Source organism: Ovis canadensis, chromosome 12 (assembly GCF_042477335.2).
Source record: "Ovis canadensis isolate MfBH-ARS-UI-01 breed Bighorn chromosome 12, ARS-UI_OviCan_v2, whole genome shotgun sequence".
Classification (NCBI taxonomy): Eukaryota; Metazoa; Chordata; class Mammalia; order Artiodactyla; family Bovidae; genus Ovis; species Ovis canadensis.
In genome coordinates, this window is record NC_091256.1 from 87,977,503 (window position 1) to 88,000,861 (window position 23,359).

The window sequence follows — 23,359 nt, forward strand, 5'->3', positions numbered from 1 at the left end:
TAGGAAAGTGTTTATAGGACACACATGTCAGAGGTCAAGACTGAAACAGATGCCCTCATACCCACCACATGGCTCAGACACATCCATCACTCCCTTCCCTCGCAGGTCACCACGTCCTGAATTTTCTGCGTATCATTCCTTTGCTTTTCTCTAGAGTTTTATCCACATCGGTGTAAATTCTGAGTGAATCCGTTGTTTCCTCTGCATTTGTGAATTAAATATTGCCACGTGTTGGTGTGTGGCTACACGCTCGTCTTCACACGCACAGTAGTCAGGGTGTGGACCCGCATGTCCGTGTGTAGCGTTGCCTGTCGTGTGTGGAGTGTCCTCTTCTTGCGTGCTACTAGTTTCGGGTGTGTACGGTTGTGTGCCTTCGCAGTATTTGTCACGTTCATGTCAGGTCCTGTGTGTCTCCTGGCGCACACATGCAGGAATCTCCCTTTTGTATGTGCCTGAGATGGAAGCAATGAGCCTTCTTCTCTGCTGTGTTGAGTTGCAGTTGGGACCTCTTCTAGCTTAAGCATAACTCCCTATATACGCAACAGAGGAATGATGCTGCGAAGATATTCTTAGCTTATGTAATTAGGGAACAGTTATCTTGAACCTTTACAAGAAGAAATGTATTTGCATTTCAGACGTGTTGTTGATTTTTGTGCTATATTGCACTTGTGCTGAACAAGAGAGACCAGGGTTCTTCCTTTTTAATAAGCCACCTCTGCAGCTTAGTGTGAAAATGTTTTAAAATACCATTGACCAGACTCCTTTCCTGTCTGAAGAATCCTAGCCTCTCTTCAGAAACTTCACCAGGAACCAGACATTGGATTTCCTCCTGCAGTTTGTTATTTTAAGGCTTCTTACTGGTCTGAAGGGCTGCGTCACTGTTTCCAGCTAATTCAGGACCCTTCCTGGAGGAGTCCCTGTGTTGAAATGTCGCATCTATAATTCATTGCTCTGCTCACAGATATTTCATGAGACTCTGCAGGAGCAGCGTCCAGCCTCCTCCGAGCCGCTCTCCGGGCGCTTCTGTGCTTCGTCCGCGTGTCAGGTTCCCGTTGGCCGTGACCGGCCTGCTGGAAGCCCCGGTGACTTTCCTGGATGTCTGCCTGGTACCTGCGTGTGCAAGGGAGGGAGTATGTGCTGAGTGCACCTTCCTTCTCGAAATCATGCAGGGATTGGGAGCCTGCGGTGGTGACAAGACTAGCGGGTCTTTTGGACAATTCGCCCCATCCCGTCACGGTTTGTTCACCACCATTAAGGTGCTCCTTAACTGGGGGGCACGGGCTGGCCTTGCTGCCCTGCCTCCCGGCCTCCCTTCCTGCTGCTCCTCCAGTGGGAGTGGGCGTCTGGTGTTCAGTGGTTAGTGCCAAAGGCTTTGAGAACCAAGATGAACGAAATAACAGGACTCAGGGATCCCAGTGCAAGTGCAGCCAAGACAGTGAGAGAGGAACCACGCGGGAGCAGCCTTGAGGAGCCCAGAGTGAGAGGGAGGTTGAGAAAGTCTTCCCGGGGCACTTGGCCTGGGTCTTAGAACCGCAGTTGTATCAGAAGATCAGCAGCCAGTTGTTTTGATCTGGTCCATGCAATGTCTAGTTATACTTAGCTCATCCATCGTTTGGTCATTAATTCTTGTCTGACTCTTTGAGAACCTGTGGACTGTAGGCCACCAGGTTCCTCTTGTTCATGGGATTCTCTAGGCAAGAATACTGGAGTGACTTGCCATGCCCTTCTCCAGGGGATCTTCCCAGCTCAGGCATCAACCTGGGTCTCCTGCATTGCAGGCAGATTCTTTACCATCTGAACCACCAGGGATGCCCCATATTTGCTTATATTTAATAGCTATTTTAAAGCATTCATCAAGAAAATCAGTTGCAAGTCAAATTTTCCATAATTCAAGCTTTTAAAAAACTATCCCTTTTTAAAGCATATTAATGCTTTTCTACCTGTGTTAATTTTCGATTCTACATCCTGCATATTTTGCATGCAGTCCTAATTGCAATTAGGGTTTTCGTGCATTTAAAAATTTATGGATAGTTTCTTTTGTAACGCATGCAGTGATTCTAATATATTTCTAACCCTTTATGGCCATATATGCAGTCTCTTTCAGAGTTCACTGTGATTATGGAATTTATCCCAGTTAAATATTTGGCTCCATCTTTGTCCCTAGTCTTCCAGTCTGCAGGACCTCTTTTTATTTTCTCCTTTTTACAGTGTGTTCTCAGCCCCTGCTCTTATGTTCCTGTGCAGCTCCCAGCACCTCCTTGTTTCTGCCGAGACCAGGAATCCTGGTTTCTCCCCAGGCCAGCCACCGGCACCTGGTTGGTCTGCTTAGTCCAGGCCCTCACTGCGCTCCGGGGGTTCTGTCTCAGGCGTCCACATCCCCTCTCCTTCTCCCCTGCTTGTCTCTGACTTCACCCTGACCACGGCACACTGGCCCACATCCCCTAGACCTCTTACTTCAGGTCTGACCTCAGTTGTCTGGTTATGTTACTTGGACCTTTGTCAGCTATGAGAGCAACGTGGATGTTTCCGTTTCAGAATCGCCCCGTCTTGCTCAGCCCCGGGCAGGGTTTCTCTTTGCCGCGTGTTTCTTCATTTCCGCTTTCACCCGGAGTCCCTGTTCCACGCCCACAGCCCCGAGGGGCACTGCTCGCCTCTCTCTGGAGATGTACTCTCTTGCACGTCCTACTTGGATGTATTTTAGCCACAGGATAAGCAGAACCAAACCAGCAGGCGTGCATGACTACAGTGCTGGCGGTGGCCGTGCCTTAGCCGGCTTGTGCTCTCAAGCTCAGCGGAAAGTGCCCACCTTGCTACGCGTCCGCGCTTTCCCGTCGTGGCCGCTCTTGCTCCCCTTCCCCCTGCCTGTGCTCCAGGGGGGCCCCCTCCTCCCTGCAGTCTCACCCCTTGCTGTCCTCACGGGGTCCCGTGGCCGCTGCCGCTCCAGCACCCACCCCGACTCCCTGCCCGGGCTCGGTCCCGCTCTGCCTGGGGTCCCCATCTTCCTCCCATGGCGCCTCCTCCCCCTACGCCTTTCGGGGCAGGTCTCATCCTCAGGGTTTGGCTCAGTTGCCGCCTTCCCTGACTTCCGAACGGTGGCTTCTGAATCCCTCGAAGCCCTGACTAAACTTGGCTGAGCGTCAAGCTCTCGGAAAGTCAGAACAAAGCATGGATTTCCGGTGGTACCTCTCCCAGGCTTTCTGCTTTTAAGGACGTGGGGCGTCCCCTTGGAAACAGGGGTTTCGTGTTTTTTAATAAAGGACACAGGTATCCAGTTCCTTGCCGTCCTTTGCCGGGACCTTAGGAGCCCACGAGGAAGCATTGAGGCCTGTCTCTGATGTGCCTTGGGACGTGCAGGCGCCTGCAGAGAGGGGCCGAGGGCCCTGGGGAGCCCCTGCGCCCGCTGGCCCGCGGCCCCTGCAGCCCCGGGGCCTGTGTTGGAGCGCACATTTCTCCTTTCTTTCTGAGCAGCCGCAGCCCTTCCCCCGGGGGTTACCTCCTCCCGCGCCGACTTCCGCCCTTCAGACAAGGGGACGGTCTGGTCTCCCTGCCCTCGGCGAGCGCGGGCCCGCAGTTGGCGGCCGACGGCCGAGGTTCTCCCCGCGGCAGAGGAGAGGCCGCCCCCTCGGTCAGCCAGGCCCCGCGGGCGGAGGAGAGGGGCCCGGACCCTACTGCGGGCCGGGGCTGCGAGGACGGAACCCGGGCAGAAGGGGGACCGTGCGGGCGAGGGCAGCCGGCGGGTGGGGGACCGCAGGACAGGACTCGCCACGGGTCATTCGTCCAGGTTCCCCTGGGCTCCGACTCCTGGCTGCCGCCGCTGCTGCTGCTAAGTGGCTTCAGTCGTGTCCGACTCTCTGCGATCCCATAGACGGCAGCCCACCAGGCTCCTCTGTCCCTGGGATTCTCCAGGCAAGAACACTGGAGTGGGTTGCCATTTCCTTCTCCAATGCATGAAAGTGAAAAGAGAAAGTGAAGTCGCTCAGTCGTGTCCGACTGTTAGCAACCCCATGGACTGCAGCCCACCAGGCTCCTCCGTCCCTGGGATTTTCTAGGCAAGAGTACTGGAGTGGGGTGCCATCGCCTTCTCCTTGGACTCCTGGCTAGGATTCCATTTATGCAAGATTAACTTAGAGTAAGATACAACACTCTCAGACTCTTAGTGCTATTTTTAAGTACTTTCTTTACTACATTCTAAGTGTTTTTCTTCTGATAGATGCCCTTTCAAGGACATTTGTGTTAAGTCACTTGAAGGCCTTTTTCTTCCTAAAGGTATAGGCGTTACCATTTTCAGTTTCATCAGTTGTGAATAATTCTGGCAAAATTTAAAGATGACAAAAGAAAACTTTTAAAATGATCCAGAGAATACCAAGAGCTTATCAGCCAATCACTTACCCTAAACACTGCTTTGCTCTTCTCAAATATAAATTTAAAAACCCACAGAAACTTGGGTAGAGCCGTGAAGATGCTTTCTAGAGACAACCCTGTAAACAGTTTATGAAAATCCAGATTTTGTTTTTCCCCATATCTGTTGTCTTTTCCTGCTCATGGAATCAGGTTTGAATCTGTGTCTGGAAATGATTTAAGCTAAAGATACAGTTTTTATTTTTGTCTTGAAATGTTGCCTAAGAGAAAAGGAAGATAAAATTCTTTTGAATTTCCCGTGAAATGTATGTATGGCTCAAAGTTTATAGTTTTGCCTTAAATGAGCCAGCAGTATTTCATTCCTCACTGTTTGGAAGTCACTTTTGGTACTGAGAATTCAGTTAAAGATAGTTTAATCTGTAGTTCTAAATTAGTTTAATTATAAGTGTTTTTAAAAATATGTAACCATGTAAAGCTCTTTTATTGGCGTGTAGCTGTTTGATAATGTTGTGTTGATCTCTGCTGCACAGCACAGTGACTCGGCCATATGTACACGTATATCCCTTCTCTTGGATTTCCTTCCCATCTAGGTCTAAGCACTAAGCACTAAGCAGAGTTCCCTGTGTACATAGCAGGTCCTCGTTAGTTGTCTGTTTCACACACGGTGGTGTATATATGTCAATCTCAATCTCCCAGTTCATCCCAGCCCTCCCCTCTTTGCCCCTTGGTATCCGTGCATTTTCTTCTCTACCTCTCTCTCTCTCTTTCTGCCTCCATTTCTGGGATGAGGTCGTCTATACCAGTTTTTTCAGATTCCACATATATGTGTTAACATATGATGCTTGCTTTTGCTGTTAATTTTCCACATGCTTGGAACATTGAGAGATTTTTTTTTGATTGTATATTTTAAAGCATTTTGTATTATTTATGAAATATGTAGCTGTTCTCTTTTCCCATTTTTAATACTGACTGCCTCTGGAGGGAAAAACGTATACCCTCTAGTAGTAACGTGAGATAAATTACCTGTTGATCTCCATAGCTCCTAAATGCTAATTGGAAAGTGCACTACTAAATGTGTGTGTAATTATGTGTGGACTATTACAGTGGACTTATATGGTAGTTTGAACCATGGATTACTGTTTTATTGAGTAATACTGAATTTTATTTTTAGATATTTGATTTAATGGATGCGAAAGCACGTGCTGATTGTATCAAAGAAATAGATCTCCTTAAGGTAAATAACAAATGAAATGTTCACTGTTTTGAACATAACTGAGTGGGTTGATAAAAGTGATTTATTAAGATTTCATACTTATAAGGAAAACTGTTTTTGAGATGTAGCTTATGCCACATTGAATTCAAATAATGTATAAATTTGAAATCAGTATATTGCCTTTTGGATTCATTGTACACTAATTTAATTGGAATGTTTGGTAGGATTAACTCCCTCCCCCATTTCAAACTAGAAATAGACATAAACATAAAATGTGGAAGAAATTTTTTTCTTGACCATCCCAATTAGACATATTCTAAATGTTAGATAATGCAAATGCATATTTGGTGTGATAGATTGAGAATGTGAGCTGATCCAAGGGGTTCACATTATAAAAATAGTACTTCCATATCTTTTTTCCACATTTAGAAAGGGTGGTGTAAAGTCAGTTTCTCGCCCACTCAGAGAATAGGTCTGAGGTTTGAGTTACCTCCACATGCGTTTGTTATAGTGAAATTTCTTTTGAGGAATGCTGTGGCTTATGTTGTACTTTTAACTTTCAAATAAAGCTTGGATGATGTTTATGCTGTCCATTTTTGTTTGTGCCTGAAATAAATCAGATTTATTAAAAAAGATAAAAAGCAAGCTCAAAATAAGCCATGCATCCCACTGTTCTACTTATTGTAGTTATTTCCTGGGACAAGAAGTGACTGCTTTAACAAACCTTTGTTAGAGAAATAGTGTATCATCACAGAGAATGTGGGAGGGAAACCTATCTTCTATAAGTAGGAAGAAGAGAAGAAAAGCCTGTGTATACTCTGGGATAATTCATGAATAATTTTCTTTGAGAAATGATTTGTCTTATGTTATCTTGGTTAAAGATTGAATGAAAAGATTGTTAGAAAAGATTGTAAATATGTGTAGACTAATGTATATGTTTCTACAAGGTGAATTTTTTAAAGATAATTTAATAATCAGCCTCACAGATAGGTTCAGAGTGTTTGTAGTATTTGATATAAAGGCAATATTTAGATATAGTAGATGTCAGATTTTTATCACTGGCTGAAGTTATACTAGGATCAACCTTCAAAATAAAAAGGGAAAGTGCACTTACCATTGAGTGCCTTTAAATAATAGTTATCATTTAGAAGGATATAATTTTTAACAATTGGCTATTTAATTTGGTCATTCATTTATATGCATAGTTTATATACTCATTGGGCATAGCAGTACTTTTAAAAATTTTAATGTACTCTATGATTTCTAAGAATATTACTAAAAAATAATTGTTGTGTAGTTTTACTTTCAATAATTATAATACTTATTTCAAAATTCACTAGATAAAGAAAAATACAGTCATGTTAAGATTTCTGTAACTTAAAAATGAAATGCAGTCACCAATTTTATTCTTGAGTTTTAAAGTCACTGTAAGTGACTCTAGGGAATTTACAGTAAGAAAACTTTTTGATGCCTTTTTTCTTCTCAGCAACTTAACCATCCAAATGTAATTAAATATTATGCATCATTCATTGAAGATAATGAACTGAACATAGTTTTGGAATTAGCCGATGCTGGTGATCTATCCAGAATGATAAAGGTAAGGTTTTTTGTTTTTTTTTTTTTTTTTTTTTAAAAAAACCTAACGATTTACTTCTTTTTTTGGGAGTTGTATGTTGCATGTATAGGCACATCGGATACTTTCCACGATGCTTGACATTTGGTAGCCATGTAATGAATGGTAGGCCATGGTGATGGTTGTGATTAGGAAGCTAGGTACCTGGTGAAGTGGTTCCCTTGGATGTATGAACACTCCAGAACCAACTTGGAAAAAGACTGAGGGTGTGTTGTGTATCAGCTGAAGGTGCAGCTCTGCAGCTTGGCTTCTCCACGAAGGTCACCCTCCATCCCACGTGTCCGGGCGTCAGGCCGAGGGGCTGGCAGGGACTGTGGAGCAGCCTGGCCGGGCCGCCCCTGCTCGTGGGAGGGACGCGCCGAGAGGAGAGCGGGCCCCGCGCTCAATCTTGCATGTCACACCCTGATTTGACCCCTTAGAAGTCATCTAACTTTCTTTTCTGGAAGTGAAAGTGTTGCTCACTCAGTCGTGTCTGACTCTCTTGTGACCCTGTGGACTGCAGCCCGCCAGGCTCCTCTGTCCATGGTATTCGCCTGGCAAAGATACTGGAATGGGTTGCCATTTCTTTCTCCAGGGGGTCTTCCTGACCCAGGGATCGAACCTGGGTTTCCTGCATTGCAGGCAGATTCTTTACCATTTGAGCCACTGGGTTGAAGTTCACCTACAAGTTACAGAAACGGCCTAATGCCAGCAGCCTGAGAACTGGTTATCCCTGGCCTTGGCCTAACTTACCTTCTTCTGTGCGCCACATCTCCCCCAAGACAGACTAATGGCAGAACCTACTTCATGGGGCATTTTAAATGATCAGTTAATTTATACACACACGCATATATTTACATATATGTATGTACGTACGTGTACACTCACAGCAGAACTCTGAAGAGTGCCCCCCCGTAGGAACACTATGTTAGAGGAGGCCATTGCTGTATTATGTGTTGTTACGTGTATTTCTCTGTCCCGGGACTGATGTGGCAGTCGTGACCTCAGGTTCTCAGGCCTGAGACGTGAGGGGAGACAGGGACTCAGTGGCTATGTTTGTGGGCACGTCGTTGGATGCTCACTGCCACCCCGTGTCTTCCGCTTCACACCGTTGACCAGAATGGTGTCTTAGGAACACGTGCAGGTGTGGGGAGGCTGGCCTGCATGCTCTTCATTTGGCTGTCCATGTGCGAGCTAACCTCCTCTTAACTCTGCAAGTGGACCCAAACAGTGCAGAAATCAGCCAAGGCCAACGGAGTGAGAAAAGTCAGGGCTGTGAGCTCTGAGCCTGCTCCAGCAGAGGAGCCACCCCATCACCAGCGTGTGGGCAAGGTTCCCAGTCAAGGGGAGGAGGATGGCGTCTCTACGGTGGATAAGCAGGGGGGCTCGGGTGTGTCCCGGTGCGTGGCCGTGGCATGCTGAAGCCACCACAGAGCCCACTGCAGTTGGGCATCTTAGGTGACTGGCTCGGGTGTCTATCTGGCTTCCTCTGGTTGTCCTAAGTTGGAAGCAGGGACAGAAATTGGGGAAGCTGTCAGTTACTGAGTCCTGGCCATCTGGGACTAATTGTTAACAGAAGTTATTGTTTAGCTTCCTGGATTGTCACCAGAGAGAGCAGTGTGACCTTCTGCAAGTCAAATGGAGCAGGCTGGCTTCTTGGGCTGCTTGCTAGAGTGGAAAGGTTGGCTTCCTGACCAGGTTGCTGCGGACTGTGGTTCGAAGGTCTGTTTTTACATGTGCTCTGCCCGTTGTCTGTCAGTATATCCAGTCTCTCAGCAGATACTTGAGCACAGCCGGGAGTCTGCCTTGTGGAGTTCTCGCAAGGGGGTTTTAGAAACAGTGTTAGGTGCTTTGTGTGCATTATCTTGTTTACTCTTTACAGTGATTTGGGGAGGTAATTTTGACACCTAGAAAAGAGAAGTATCATTACCAGTAAATAGAAGAACTCTGTTTGAAATTAGGTTTGTCTGATGTAAAAATCCATGTGTTTTCCGTGAGAGGCCCTGAAGAATTTTTATATCACAAAACTCCTTTGGAAAGATCAGATGAAAACCTCTGACCGTCTCTACCTGGAAAATGCTGATGCACACAGTTTGCATTCCATTCCAGGCCTTCGCAGATGTCCTGATCAAGGTGTCTGGATTTGCTAGCAGCGATCCTGCTTTCCAGGGTGAATTTGGCATCAGCCTCTTAAACACTGTCGTATCAGTAAACTTCTTTTAGGCCCAGTTTCCTCATCTGTGAGATGTACAGAGGTTTACAATTTTTAAGTATAAAAAGTCTACATAAAAGGAAGGTAATGTTCTCATTATCACAGAACACTATCAAGCTGACTCTCCCGTGCTAGGATGACTCACTGCTCATCAGCTTTCTGTTTTAGGGACTTCCCACCACCGCCGCAGAGAGCTAACCACCAACCAAGTGTGTCTTTGCAATTTAATTAACAAAGAAAGAAATGCAAATGCACAAAAGAAAATCTTAGAAAAACAGCTGTCTATGGAGATGATACATATAAAAGCAGCTGTAAATGATCCCTGCCAGAGGACAGGGACCACAGGGCCCCGTGTGGACTTGGAGTGTCTCGGGCCCCCAGGACTCAGACAGAGACCCACACTGAAGATAAGAAACTGGACCAACAGGAGTCCCGAGATAACTGATCCACAGGCATGAACCAGATCAACCGGGAACGGAGGGCAAAATTCTTTGCTTGAACCTTTAGGTAGAAGAGTTCTTTAATTACTTACAGGGGGAAGGAAAGTGGGCAAGTCCCTATTGGGCAAATGCCTGCTGAAGCAGATAAAAGAGACCATTTCAGTTGTCGAGCCTCACCCTAGACTGAGTGCTTTGCTTTAGCGTTTGCTTTCTTGTTTGGTGTGCTTTTCTTCCTTCACACATAAAGGCTGCCGTTCCTGGCCTGTGGCCAAGGCGTGCCTGCGCCTACAGGATTTACCTTGGGAGAATCCTTCTGTCCTCCGACCGCTGGAGAAAAGCTACTCTAGACCAGAGCACCTTACAGAAGCCCTGTTAACCTCTGTCGGCAGCAGACTCGGGTCTCTCTGGCCAAGTGAAGGAGGAAACATCTGTCAGTGTGAACTTACATGTATTGTGGTGATGAACTCAGCTCCGTGTTTAAACGCACGTGTCATAAGCTGACATTGTCAAGAAAATGTTTAAGCAACTGACTCAGTGGATCTTATAAGATAGATTGAGAACAGAATTCTGTTTGGTGATGAGTAGTAACTTAACCATTTATAGAACTGACAGCTAGACCCTTAAAGCATCCATCATGTAGAAGATGATTTGGGAAACTTTTTTAAAAGAAAAAAAAAACAACTTAAAAAGCTTTTTAGAAGTATCAACTGATTCCTAGTAAGACGCTTACAGAGCCGCTTAGCATGCTTTGGTAGAAGACGGAAGCGACTCTTCTTCAGAGGGTTAGCACCGTCATCCCTGCGTCCTCCCCCATGGGCTCCTCTGTCAGCCTGTCCTGGTCTTGTCCTTCATCAGAGCTGCCATCAGTTTGCCTGTCAAGATAGAAGACACTCTGGTTCTGGTTTTCCAGGTCCTTGGAGCGCTTCTAAAGGCTGAAAGTTGTATTATCAAATCTGTAGATCTGATGGTTCTCTCAGCATAGTGACTATAACAGAAAGCTTGCCCAGTGTGCAGAACGGAAAGTTTGACTGTGCAGTTTCACATGAGTGGAATGTCTTCACATCCTGATTAGTCCTGGGAGTCTTTTGCGGGATGATATTTCAGATCTGATCAAATGCCTAGTTGTATTGGGAAGGAGTAATTTATTAACTTGGGAGAATCTGACCTGTGGGATCTCCCCAGGTCCTTCAGCAAATAAAATCACTCTGATTATGGATTGTTGCATTTCAGTTGAACACCGAGTTGTGACTTTTCTTTTCATTTGACTTAGTAAGCCTGCTGCTGATGCTGCTAAGGCGCTTCAGTCGTGTCCGACTCTGTGCGACCCCAGAGACGGCAGCCCACCAGGCTCTCCCATCCCTGGGATTCTCCAGGCAAGAACACTGGAGTGGGTTGCCATTTCCTTCTCCAGTGCATAAAAGTGAAAGTGATGTAGCTCAGTCATGTCCGACTCTTAGTGACCCCATGGACTGTGGCCCACCAGGCTCCTCCGTCCATAGGATTTTCCAGGCAAGAGTACTGGAGTGGGGTGCCATCGCCTTCTCTGAGTAAGCCTAGGGTTTATTTATTATTTTTTTAAATACATAATGTCTCTCATTAGTTTTCTCAAACGGTGAATATCCTTAACTTTCCTCCTTATGTTCTCATCTCCCAGATTAACCACTGACTTTTAATGTGCATAAAACCTTTCCAACTTTATATTCTATGTTCACAGTTCAGTTCAGTCACTCAGTCGTGTCTGACTCTCTGTGACCCCATGGACTGCAGCATGCCATGCTTCCCTGTCCATCATCAACTCCTAAAGCTTGCTCAAACTTATGTCCATGGAGTCGGTGATGCCATCCAGCCATCTCATCCTCTGTCTTCCCCTTCTCCTGCTCCCTTCAATCTTTCCCAGCATCAGGGTCTTTTCCAATGAGTCGTTCTTCGCATCAGGTGGCCAAAGTATTGGAGTTTCAGCTTCAACATCAGTCCTTCCAATGAATGTTTAGGACTGATTTCTTTTAGGATGGACTGGTTGGATCTCCTTGCAGTCCAAGGGACTCTCAAGAGTCTTCTCCAACACCACAGTTCAAAAGCATCAATTCTTCAGCACTCAGTTTTCTTTATAGTTCAACTCTCACATCCATACATGACTACTGGAAAAATCATAGCTTTGACTGGACAACCTTTGTTGGCAAAGTAATGTCTCTGCTTTTGAATATACTATCTAGGTTGGTCATAACTTTTCTTCCAGTGAGCTAGCATCTTTTCATTTCATGGCTGCAGTCACCATCTGCAGTGATTTTGGAGCCCCCCCCCCACCCAAATAAAGTCTCTCACTGTTTCCACTGTTTCCCCATCTATTTGCCATGAAGTGATGGGACTGGATGCCATGATCTTAGTTTTTTGAATGTTGAGTTTTAAGCCAACTTTTTCTCTCTCCTCTTTCACTTTCATCAAGAGACTCTGTAGCTCTTCTTCACTTTCTGCCATAAGGGTGGTGTCATCTGCATATCTGAAGTTACTGACATTTCTCCCAGCAGTCTTGATTTCAGCTTGTGCTTCATCCAGCCCAGCGTTTCTCATGATGTACTCTGCATAGAAGTTAAATAAGCAGGGTGACAATATACAGCCTTAAAGTACTCCTTTCCTGATTTGGAACCAGTCTGTTGTTCCATGTCCAGCTCTAACTGTTGCTTCTTGACCTGTATACAGATTTCTTAGAAGACAGGTCAGATGGTCTGGTATTCCCATCTCTTTCAGAGTTTTCTACACTTTGTTGTGATCCACACAGTCAAAGGCTTTGGCATAGTCAATAAAGCAGAAATAGATGTTTTTCTGGAACTCTCTTGCTTTTTTGATATCTGACATACACAAATAGAAAAATATATACTGATACATGTATTCTTTCTCAGAAACATATCACAGTGCATTTTATTATTGCTTCATTGATAAACAGTTGGACTATTTCCATTGTTTAATTTGTTCAAGGAAAGCTCTACTACAAAACCTTGTGTATTTTAATACAACAGTCTCATACACACTATTTAACAGACGATTACAGATGCTTCTATAAAATAGCTGAGTAATAATGTATATGTTCAAGCTGGTTTAGAAAAGGCAGAGGAACCAGAGATCAAATTGCCAACATCCACTGGATCATGGAAAAAGCAAGAGAGTTCCAGAAAAACATCTATTTCTGCTTTATTGACTATGCCAAAGCCTTTGACTGTGTGGATCACAATAAACTGTGGAAAATTCTGGGAGAGATGGGAATACCAGACCACCTGACCTGCCTCTTGAGAAATCTGTATGCAGGTCAGGAAGCAATAGTTAGAACTGGACATGGAACAACAGACTGGTTCCAAATAGGAAAAGGAGTATGTCAAGGCTGTATATTGTCACCCTGCTTATTTAACTTCTATGCAGAGTACATCATGAGAAGCGCTGGACTGGAAGAAACACAAGCTGGAATCAAGATTGCTGGGAGAAATATCATTAACCTCAGATATGCAGATGACACCACCCTTATGGCAGAAATTGAAGAGGAACTAAAAAGCCTCTTGATGAAAGTGAAAGAGGAGAGCGAAAAAGTTGGCTTAAAGCTCAACATTCAGAAAACGAAGATCATGGCATCCGGTCCCATCACTTAATGGGAAATAGATGGGGAAACAGTGGAAACAGTGTCAGACTTTATTTTTTTGGGTTCCAAAATCACTGCAGATGGTGACTGCAGCCAAGAAATGAAAAGATGCTTACTCCTTGGAAGAAAAGTTATAACCAACCTAGATAGTATATTCAAAAGCAGAGACATTACGTTGCCGACTAAGGTCCGTCTAGTCAAGGCTACGGTTTTTCCTGTGGTCATGCATGGATATGAGAGTTGGACTGTAAAGAAGGCTGAGTGCCGAAGAATTGATGCTTTTGAAGTGTGGTGTTGGAGAAGACTCTTGAGAGTCCCTTGGACTGCAAGGAGGTCCAACCAGTCCATTCTGAAGGAGATCAACCCTGGGATTTCTTTGGAAGGAATGATGCTAAAGCTGAAGCTCCAGTACTTTGGCCACCTCATGCGAAGAGTTGACTCATTGGAAAAGACTCTGATGCTGGGAGGGATTGGGGACAGGAGAAGGGGACGACCGAGGATGAGATGGCAGGATGGCATCACAGACTCGATGGCAGTGAGTGTGAGTGAACTCCGGGAGTTGGTGATGGACAGGGGGGCCTGGCGTGCTGCGATTCATGGGGTTGCAAAAAGTCCGACACGACTGAGCGACTGAACTGAACTGAACTGCAACTGAACGTGTATGTATTTTAAATCATAACAAATACTGCCAAATTGTTCTCTCAAATAATTATACCAATTTGTAACCATTAAAAATATGTTGTTTAATTCTGTATTTACTGGACATTGACTGAGTGCTGTATTCCTGTTATATGCCTTCTTGGAACTCATTGTCTAGGAGAGAGAAGCATTTGTCTGATGCTCAGAGAACTATACAACCAAAGTTGTAAGTTTTGTAAGGGCGTAGGATAAATTAGAGTGGTAGTTTACAACAGAGAGCCTAATCTAGACAGGGAGCTTCTGAGGGCGAGAGGAGAACTTTAAGCACTGGTACTGTGATGTAGGTACTTAGTCTTAGTGATTGAGCTCCAGTCTCCTTATCTGTGAAATTGGGTTAATAATTACCTGCCTTACCGTGTCCTTATAAGGGCTTTTATATATATATGTATATGTAACTGTGGTGTTGAAGGAGACTCTTGAGAGTCCTTTGGACTGCTAGGAGATCAAACCAGTCAGTCCTAAAGGAAATCAACTCTGATATTCAATGGAAGGACTGATGCTAAAGCTGAAGCTCCAGTCCTTTGGCCACCTGATGCGAAGAACTGACTCATTGGAAAAGACCCTGATGCTGGGAAAGATTGAGGGCAGGAGAAGACATGGGTGGCAGAAGATGAGATGATTTGATAGGATCACTGACTCAATGGACATGAATTTGAGGAAGTTCCGGGAGATAGTGGAGGATGGAAGAGCCTGGCGTGCCACAGTCCATGGGGTCACAAAGAGTGCACACGACTTAGAGACTGGACAGCAACAGTGTGTACATGTATTTGTTTTTGTAGGTATATGTACAAGTATATGCACATACATGTAATTACCTGTGCTGTCTGAATATGCGACAGCTGTTCGATAGGTATTACTGGAATGTGCGTTACTCTATTTAAATACTCTGAGTATCGCTTCTCCCCTTTCTTTTCATCACACTCTTCACAGATGACAGCCTGCCTCCTCTTCACAGGGAATGGGCATCACCAGTCAGGGATGCCTTCCCCTTCCCAAGGCCTCACCTGCCGGACCAGCCTGGCCCTGTCACCACTTTCCCTGCTGGACAGGGGGAGCTCCTGTGTGTTCCCCCACGTGGGTTCTTTGTCCTGTCCCTGCCGCGGGGATCAGAAGCCTCCGTCATGTATTCCCCGACCTGAGTGCACCTTCCTGTGCTGGCAGTGAACACACTCAGGCCCCTGGCACCTGAACATGCCCACATGCACACACGTGTCCCTCCACGCGTTCTCTGATGCATCTGAGAACCCGGTCCCTAGCAGGAAGACAGAAGGATAGGCGAGCGGATGTGCAGGATGTCCGATGTCAGTCAGCACCACGAGGAGGACAAGGTCAGGTTCAAAGAGGGCGCTGCTGTCCGGACAGGTGACCAGGGCGGCCCTGCGCCTTCAGTCCTGGCATTCCCGCTGCCGCCTGGCTTCTGCTTCCCGCCGCCCGCCTTCTGTGTGTCTCCACTGTCGGCCGCTCCGTGCTGACCCGGTCTCAGACACCCCCGGGCCCGCGCGCTCTGCTCGGTCCTCAGCCGCCCGAGCCTCTGCCTCCCCGCTCCTTCCTAGAGGCTCCCCCCATTGCCCAGAGGCCCGCAGCGCCTCGGTTTTCTCCTCGCCTCTCTGGACACTCCTGACTCTTGGCTGAGTCGTTCTGTTCCTCCTGGTCCTTCCTGACTGAGCTTTCAGAGCTTCAGTCCGGGCTGTTTTTGCTGTTTGCTTCCCCTCCTTTCTGGGCTGGCCTTGCTGGTTCCTGCGCATCACTGACTCCCTAGGCTCCCGGGGATGCGGTTCTTGTCTCAAGCGTGGAGCTCTGTCTGCACCCTGAGCGCATCCAAGCCCCCGGGTCCGCCCAGACCGCGGTGCCCCCAGGGAGACCCTGTGGAACCGGCCCGCGCTCAGAGTCGTCTCCCCTCCTTCCGAATGCTGCTCCGCTTTCTCCAGCAGCTCCTTGTCCACTCTCTCCCCTGAGGGAAGGACCGGCACCTGTGCCCCGGAATGAGACATCCTCTCCTCCGTCAGTCTCTGAGAGAGGTGAAGAGAGAAACAGAGAAGAAAGGCCTCAGCCCCCAGACCGCCCTGGCGCCCCGTTGAGCCCCGGAGCCGTCCATAAGAGACCCTGGGGGAAGGCGTGGCCTCCTGCACCGGTAGGCGCTCGAGGACACTTGCTGCAGTCGGCCCCCCCCCCCCCCCCCGTGTGCTGTCCCCAGGCTGGGACATGTCCGTCAGTCCTGCCGCTCCCCGCTCATTCACCACTTCCTCAGGAATGGTCTCTTAGACCAGGACCAGGGATGGTGTTTCAGGACTCCTTACACCATCGTGCATTTGCTTGTGGGGTGGTTCTCCTGTCTGGATTTCCCGTGTGACCTTGTTGAGCGTGGGGACTGCCTGCTCTGCTCCCTGGGCTTTCATTTTCTAGGGAGCGCCTGGCTGATGGCAGCAACTCAGGAAATGTCTGGAGACGGTATGTGAGAGACCCGATGCCCTCTCCTCTGTTCGCCCCTCTGTTCCAGGGGCCTGTCGGGAAACGTGGCTGGTGGTCCAGCAGGCACACCGTGTCCTCCCGTTTCACACTTGAGTCCCACGAGGACTTGCTCACATCCAAGTTGAATGTGGCAGGGGAGGAGACTGCGTTCTGACACAAGAAGGGGCTTTTTGGCCCTAAGAAATGCTAATGTTGTTTTCTCAACCCTCTAATTGTGCTCTGTGCCATTCTTTATACGAGACTACATTACCAAAAAATAAAAAATGATAGGGACTTCTTTTATGAAGGAGTGTGGCAGTGACTTGATGCTTTGCAAAGGATAGCAATAGATCCGAGGGTTGTAAGGAGCCTGGTTCATTTCTTGATGGTACGTGATACTGTAAATCATCGTACATCACAGCGTACCCCACTGTCTCAGCTCCTGCTTAATTGGGTGGCAGCGGAAAGATCGCTCCTGGTCTGTATTCCAGGAAGGAACCTCTGGATAGCATTGCATCAAAGATTTTTACAAGTAAATAATTAATTGGTTTAGAGCAGGCTGACAAATATAATTAAGCAATTTATAGTTGAAATATTCAGTATTTCTCTAATTAGTGACAGAGGAATACCTGAGGCTGTGGTCAGATGAAATACTTCCCAGATGAGTTCTAAGATGAAAGGAAATCCAAAATTTTTCATCATGTATTTCTTTATCATCAATAATCAGAATTTTAAAGGAAAAGATTCTTACAGAGTGGCGATTGGGTTGCAGTTTATCCAGTTGTGATATATATGCTGTACATTTCCTTTACTGTATCCTAAATTGAACCAGTACATGTTCCACTTTGTAGTATGCCTTATTAATACTATGTATTTCACTTTTCTGTTGCTAAGAAACATATTTGGTGATGGAGACTTAGTATAGAGGAGATGAGAGACTAATCTCAGAACTATATAAACACGAGCTTTGTTCATTTCACTTTGTCAGTAGAAATATTCTTAAAATATATTTAAAATTTTTATAGCCCATTTTTCCAAAATATAGTTTATTCTTTGAACTATTTATAAGTTCTTATATTTATAATTGCCTTTTAGAAAGTCAGATTATAAGTTTATATATTTAACATATTTTTTAAAGCTATATTTTACTAAAATATCAGTAAAACAAAATATAACCCAATATAATAAATCCTTTGAAGGGAAACTCAGAAGGTTTTTATCTGCCGAAAAATTGTCATACCGCACCTCACTGGCTAAGAGGAAAGTGAATGTTATTGTTACAGATGTTTGTTAGTGACATATGCAATACAGATAATTTAAATTGAACTCTGTTTTGTGCCAAGAGTTTGGCACAATTTCAGATCATTACTTAAAGCTATCTCTTCCCCCACCCAGTTTTGTTGAGCTGTAACTGAAATACGTGACTGTGTAGGTTTAAGGTGTGCAGCATACTGGTTTGACTTACCTGTATGAGTGAATGTATGTATGTGAAATGAATATCGCAGTAAGTTTAGCTAACATCCACCATCTCATCAAGGTACACGGAAAAGCTAGAATGTTTCACTCTCAAACCCACCTGAGAAAACACTTCGGGTGCTGATTTTCTCTTCATTACAGTCAGTCTGTGGTGCAAGCAAGTGACTAACACTGTGCTTGGCCCTCCTTACCAGCTGCTTATCTAGTAGAACACCCAGGTTCACAGTGTGCTGTGTGGGTATGCCTCTCACGACACACAGAACGACCAGTTCACACAGCTGCCTTTTTGGGAGGTTCAGTTATCCCGAGTGCATTTTCAGTGCTGGGACACTGCAGGGAAATATGCTGGGTGTGAACCAGCCAGCTGTATCTGCCTTCAAAAACACTTCTCACCCAGGAAGAGCTAGAACGTTTCACTTTCAAACCCTCCTAAGAAAACACTTTGGGTGCTGATTCTCTATTCACTAGTCAGTTCTTGGCGCAAGCAAGTCACTTTTCTGAAGGAAACACTGTGCTTGGATCTCCTTACTATGAGCTCCTCTAATAAAGTCCCTAGGTTTATAATGCTTTGTATGGGTATGCCACTCACCACCTAGAGAACCACCAGTTCACACGACTTCCTTTATGGAAAGGTTCAGTTTTTCTCAAGTGGGTATATTCAGTGCTAGACAATGCTGGGTGAGAACCTGCTAATTTGGGTCCGCTGGCCAAAACAGTATTCTCACCCTCTAAATGCCAAAATGTTTCACTCTCAAATTCACCCAAGAAAACACTATGGGTGCTGATTCTCTCTTTACTAGAATCAATTCTTGGGAAAGCAAATGACTTCTCTGCAGGAAAATACTTGCTTTGATCTCCTTACTAGGAACTCATCTAATAGAATACCTAGGCTCATGATGAGCTGTAGAGTTGTGCCACTCACCCCCCAGAAAACAGCCAGTTCATACAGCTTCTTTCTTGGAAAGGTTTAGTTTGTCCTGATTGTGTATTTTCAGTCTGGGACACTGCAGGGTAATACGCTGGGTGGGAATCTGTCAGTTGGGGTCTATTGGCACACAGTGTGCTCACCCTGGGAAAGCTAGAATGTTCACCCTCAGACCCACCAAGGAAACCACTTTGGGTGCTGATTCTTCAGTGCAGTCAATTCTTGGTGCAAACTAACAACTTTTCTGAAGGGAACACTTTTCTTGGATCTCCTTACTGGGAGCTCAATTCCTAGTTCCTAGCAAAAAAGGAAAAAAAAATTTTTTTCTTTTGATGAGAACCCTTAGGCTTTACTCCCCCAACAGTTTCACTGATCCGGACAGCGGTGTTGTCTGGAGCATCATGCTGTGCGTTGCATCCCTGGTATGTACTTATCTCAGAGCTGGAAGTTTGCACCTCCTGACCCCCTTCATCCAGTTCCCCCTGTCACTTAACCCCTTGCCTCAGGTGACCACAAATCTGATCTTTTTTTTTTTTTTTTCATGAGATTGTGTGTGTGTTTGTGCATTTAGATTTCATGTGTAAGTGACATCATGCAGTATTTCTTTCTCTGTCTGACTTATTTCACTTAGCACAGTGCCTTCAGGGTTTGTCCGTGATTTTGTACATGACAGGATATCCTCATTTTTATGACTTTATAGTACTCCATTGTATACATGCTGCAACTGCTTTATTGGCCAATCAGTTCAGTTCAGTTGCTCATTTGTGTCTGACTCTGCAACCCCATGGACGGCAGCGCGCCAGGCTTCCCTGTCCATCTCCAACTCCCGGAGCTTGCTCAAACTCAGGTCTATTGAGTCGGTGATGCCATCCAACCACCTCAGCCTCTGTTGGCTGCTTCTCCTCCTGCCCTCGATCTTCCCAGCCTCAGGGTCTTTTCCAGTGAGGCACACTTAGGTTGTTACTGTATCTTGGCTATTGTAAGTGATGCAGCAGTAAGCATGGGGTGCAGATGTCTTTTCAAGACAGTGTTTTCGTTTCCTTTGGATATGTTCCCAGAAGTTGAATGGCTGGATCATACGGTAGTTTTGTAACTTTTCAAGGATCCTCCATACTGTTTTTCATAGTGGCCGCACCAATTTGAAACCCCAACAACTATGTACAAGGGTTCTCCTTTCCCCACATTCTCACCAGTGTTTGGTACCTGTTGTCTTCTTTTGGTGGCCAATTTAACAGGCATGAAATGGTATCTCATTGCGATTTTGATTTGCATTTCTATAATGACGAGCGATGTTGAGCATCTTTTCATGTTCTTCTTGGCCATTCTTTTATCTTCTTTGGAAAAATGTCTACTCAGGTCTTTTGCTTGTTTGTTAACTGACTTATTTAGTTTGGTTATTTTTTGCTATTGAGTTGTGTGGGTTCTTTCTATATTTTGGATAGTAACCCCTCATCAGATACATTTGCAAATATGTTTTCCCATCCTGTAAGCTGCCTTTTCACTTTTTGATCGTTTCTTTTGCTGTGCATAAGCTCTTTAGTTTCATGTCACCGTACTTGTTATTTTGCGGCTTACATTCTAGGTATCATATTGAAAAAAATCATGTCAAGGAGCTCTTCTGTGTTTTCTTCTAGGAGTTTCACAGTTTCAGGTCTCACATTTAAGTCTTTAATTTGTTTAGAGTTAATTTTTGTGAGTGGTGAAAATTAAGGTTTCAGTTTTATTCTTTTACATGTGGATATCCAATTTTCCCAGCACTGATATTGAGTATTTTTGGCTCCCGTGTCAAATATTAGTTACCTATAAATGCCTAGGCTTATTTATGGGCTCTCAGTTCTTTTCCATTGGTCTATGTGTCTGTTTTTAGTACCATACTGTTTTGATTTCTGTAAGTTCATAATGTGGGTCTCATCAGGAATTGTGATGCCTCCCACTTTGCTTATCTTTCTCTGTATTGCTTTGGCTTTGTGGGGGGGGGGGTGTTTTGTGGCTCCACATAAATTTTTGAATTGTTTTGTCTACTTCTGTGATAAACTCCGTTGGAATCTTAATGTGGATTGCGTTGAATCTATAGATGGCTTTTGGTAGTATTGACATTTTAATAATATTAATTATTCCGATTATGAACATGGGATTCTTTTCCATTTATTTGTGTCTTTGATTTGTTTCTTCATCTTGTAGTTTTATGAGTAGAGGCTGTTTACCTTCTTAGTTTTAAGCTTACTCCTAAATATCTTATTGTAAATGGAATGCATTTTATTTTTTCAGATAATTCACTATTACTGTATAGAAACGCTACTGATTTTTGCTTGTTAATTTTTTTATCCTGTGACTTCACTGAATTTGATTAGAACTGCTTTTTTGATAGAGTCTTTAGAATTTTGTTTACCTATAAAATGATGTCATCTTCAAACAGAGACAGTTTTACTTCTTCCTACTCAGTTCTGATGCATGTTGTCTGTTTGTTTTCTCGTCTGATTGCTCTGACTGGTTCTTCCAGGGCTGTGCTGAATAGAGGTGGAGAGAGTGAGATCCCTCATCTTGTTCCTGAGTTAGACCCTCTCTTCCTATTCATAACATATTTAGATACAGACTTATTCTTAAATTGTCAACTTTATATTTTCTGTGGTTACCACTTGTGTGGCATTTCCTTTAAATTTGGTAGGAGCATTAAGACTCTTTTCCTTTATAAAACATAAACTTACTTTTCTGTATTTTTTTTTTTGGCTGTCTGTGGAAATGCACTTCGTGTTTGTTTTTAATTGCTAATTACCACAAACCAGTTAAAACACAAACATGTTATCTCACAACTTGGGGGGTTAGTGAGTTCACATCCTGCTTTGTGAGTTCTCTGCCCAGGATGCTAGAAACTGAAATCGAGGCACCAGCTGGGGCCATGATCTCATCTGAGGTTTAGGGTTCTCCTCCTCGTTGACTGGACTGTTGGGAGAATTCAGTTCCTTGTGGCTGTGTGACTGATGTCGTGCTCGCCTCCCGAGTGTCAGCTGGGAGCCATCCTCGAGGCCACTTGTCTGTCTCTGCAGCTAGCAGTTTGCTCCCTTATGGCCAGCAAGAGAGTCTCTGGCTTTGAATTTCTCTGAGTTCTTTGAAGAGCTTACCCAATCAGATCAAGTCCACCCAGGATAATCTCCCCAGTGATTAAACTCAAAAACTGCTGATTAGAGAGTCTTCATTACATCTGCAGAATCCTTTCTGTCATGTAAGATAACCTAATATGGAGGGGACAGTTCATCACGTTCATAACCCAGCTCACACTCAAGGGGAGAGAGGTGGGTACACCACAGACTTTGATAAATTACTGAAAACATCAACAAATCTTGGAGATAATTATTATCTACAATTATTACAACTTGTAAATCTTGTTCACCTTCTTTGTGTGGTTGTTTTTTTTTTTTACATCTGCAGACATATTCTTATCTGTTCTTATCCAAATTTAGATGCTGTACTGGAAGGAAAACCACTTAGAAATGTCTTCTACACTCTTGACCTTTGGCTCCTTAAAGCAGCAGAGTCTCCCCAGCAGTGCCATCTATCTTTGTTGATGGTAGTGTATGGCTTGGAGGGCACAGACACTGTCCATTTCAGCATCTGGCGTAAAGTGTGCCGTCCGGGCCAGCCCACAGGGAGAATGGCCAGTTCTCCCAAGCACAGGCTGTTTCCTGCTGGGTCTCTTACATAAGGGTGCCACCTGTCTTACATTATCTTATGTCTTCAAAATTATTCTGAAGTCTTACGGTTACAAATTAGTGGCACTGTCTAGAAAAAGCTGTGTAGAACTGAATATTCCATACATAGGCACCTACACATTATGCATGTACACCTGTGTGTGTGTGTAGCCGAAAAGGTCTGTGTCTGTGTGGTATGCATATGTGGGTATGTTACACAGCATTATTTTTAATAGAAGCAGTATTGCTTATAAAATATCCCTTGGGTTTTCTTTGAAACCTAAGACATTTGGTAATGAAATAGTATTGAACTTAGGGATTCTAATAAACTGAAAATTATGTGCCATAATGTAAGCATAGTGAAAAGGGGAGTAAGTTGTTGAACTGTGTGTAAGTTTTGAACTGTGTTTACTTAGGAAAAAATTAGAAGGGCACTTTTTGCTCCTTTTGAAGGTAGTGTTGGTGGAAAGTTGCCTTTGTGAACTTCATGCAGATAGACAGCAGTGCTGGTAGCTGTAGCCCGTAAGGGAGAAGGGGTTCAGACTTCCGTCTCATTTTCTTCCGTTCATATTCTCCTGATAGACTTTTGCTGGCTCCTTATCGTTCCACTGTTTTCCTTGTCCATTAAGAATATATTTCCGTATTCTCTCTTCACTGTTGTCTG

General features: G+C 44.8%; 1 protein-coding gene across 7 annotated transcripts in view; it reads left to right on the plus strand.

Moving 5' to 3' along the window:
- NEK7 (NIMA related kinase 7) overlaps positions 1–23,359 on the plus strand; it is a 136,404-nt gene that overhangs the window by 70,823 nt on the left and 42,222 nt on the right. For 5 of the 7 annotated variants that reach the window (XM_069544334.1, XM_069544335.1, XM_069544338.1 and 2 more), the window contains 2 exons: positions 5,531–5,593; positions 7,059–7,169. The exons of the other annotated variants lie outside the window; for them this stretch is intronic. In XM_069544334.1, coding sequence (XP_069400435.1) covers positions 5,531–5,593; positions 7,059–7,169 — 174 coding nt within the window. The remainder of the gene's footprint in view (positions 1–5,530; positions 5,594–7,058; positions 7,170–23,359) is intronic. 7 annotated transcript variants of the gene reach the window in all.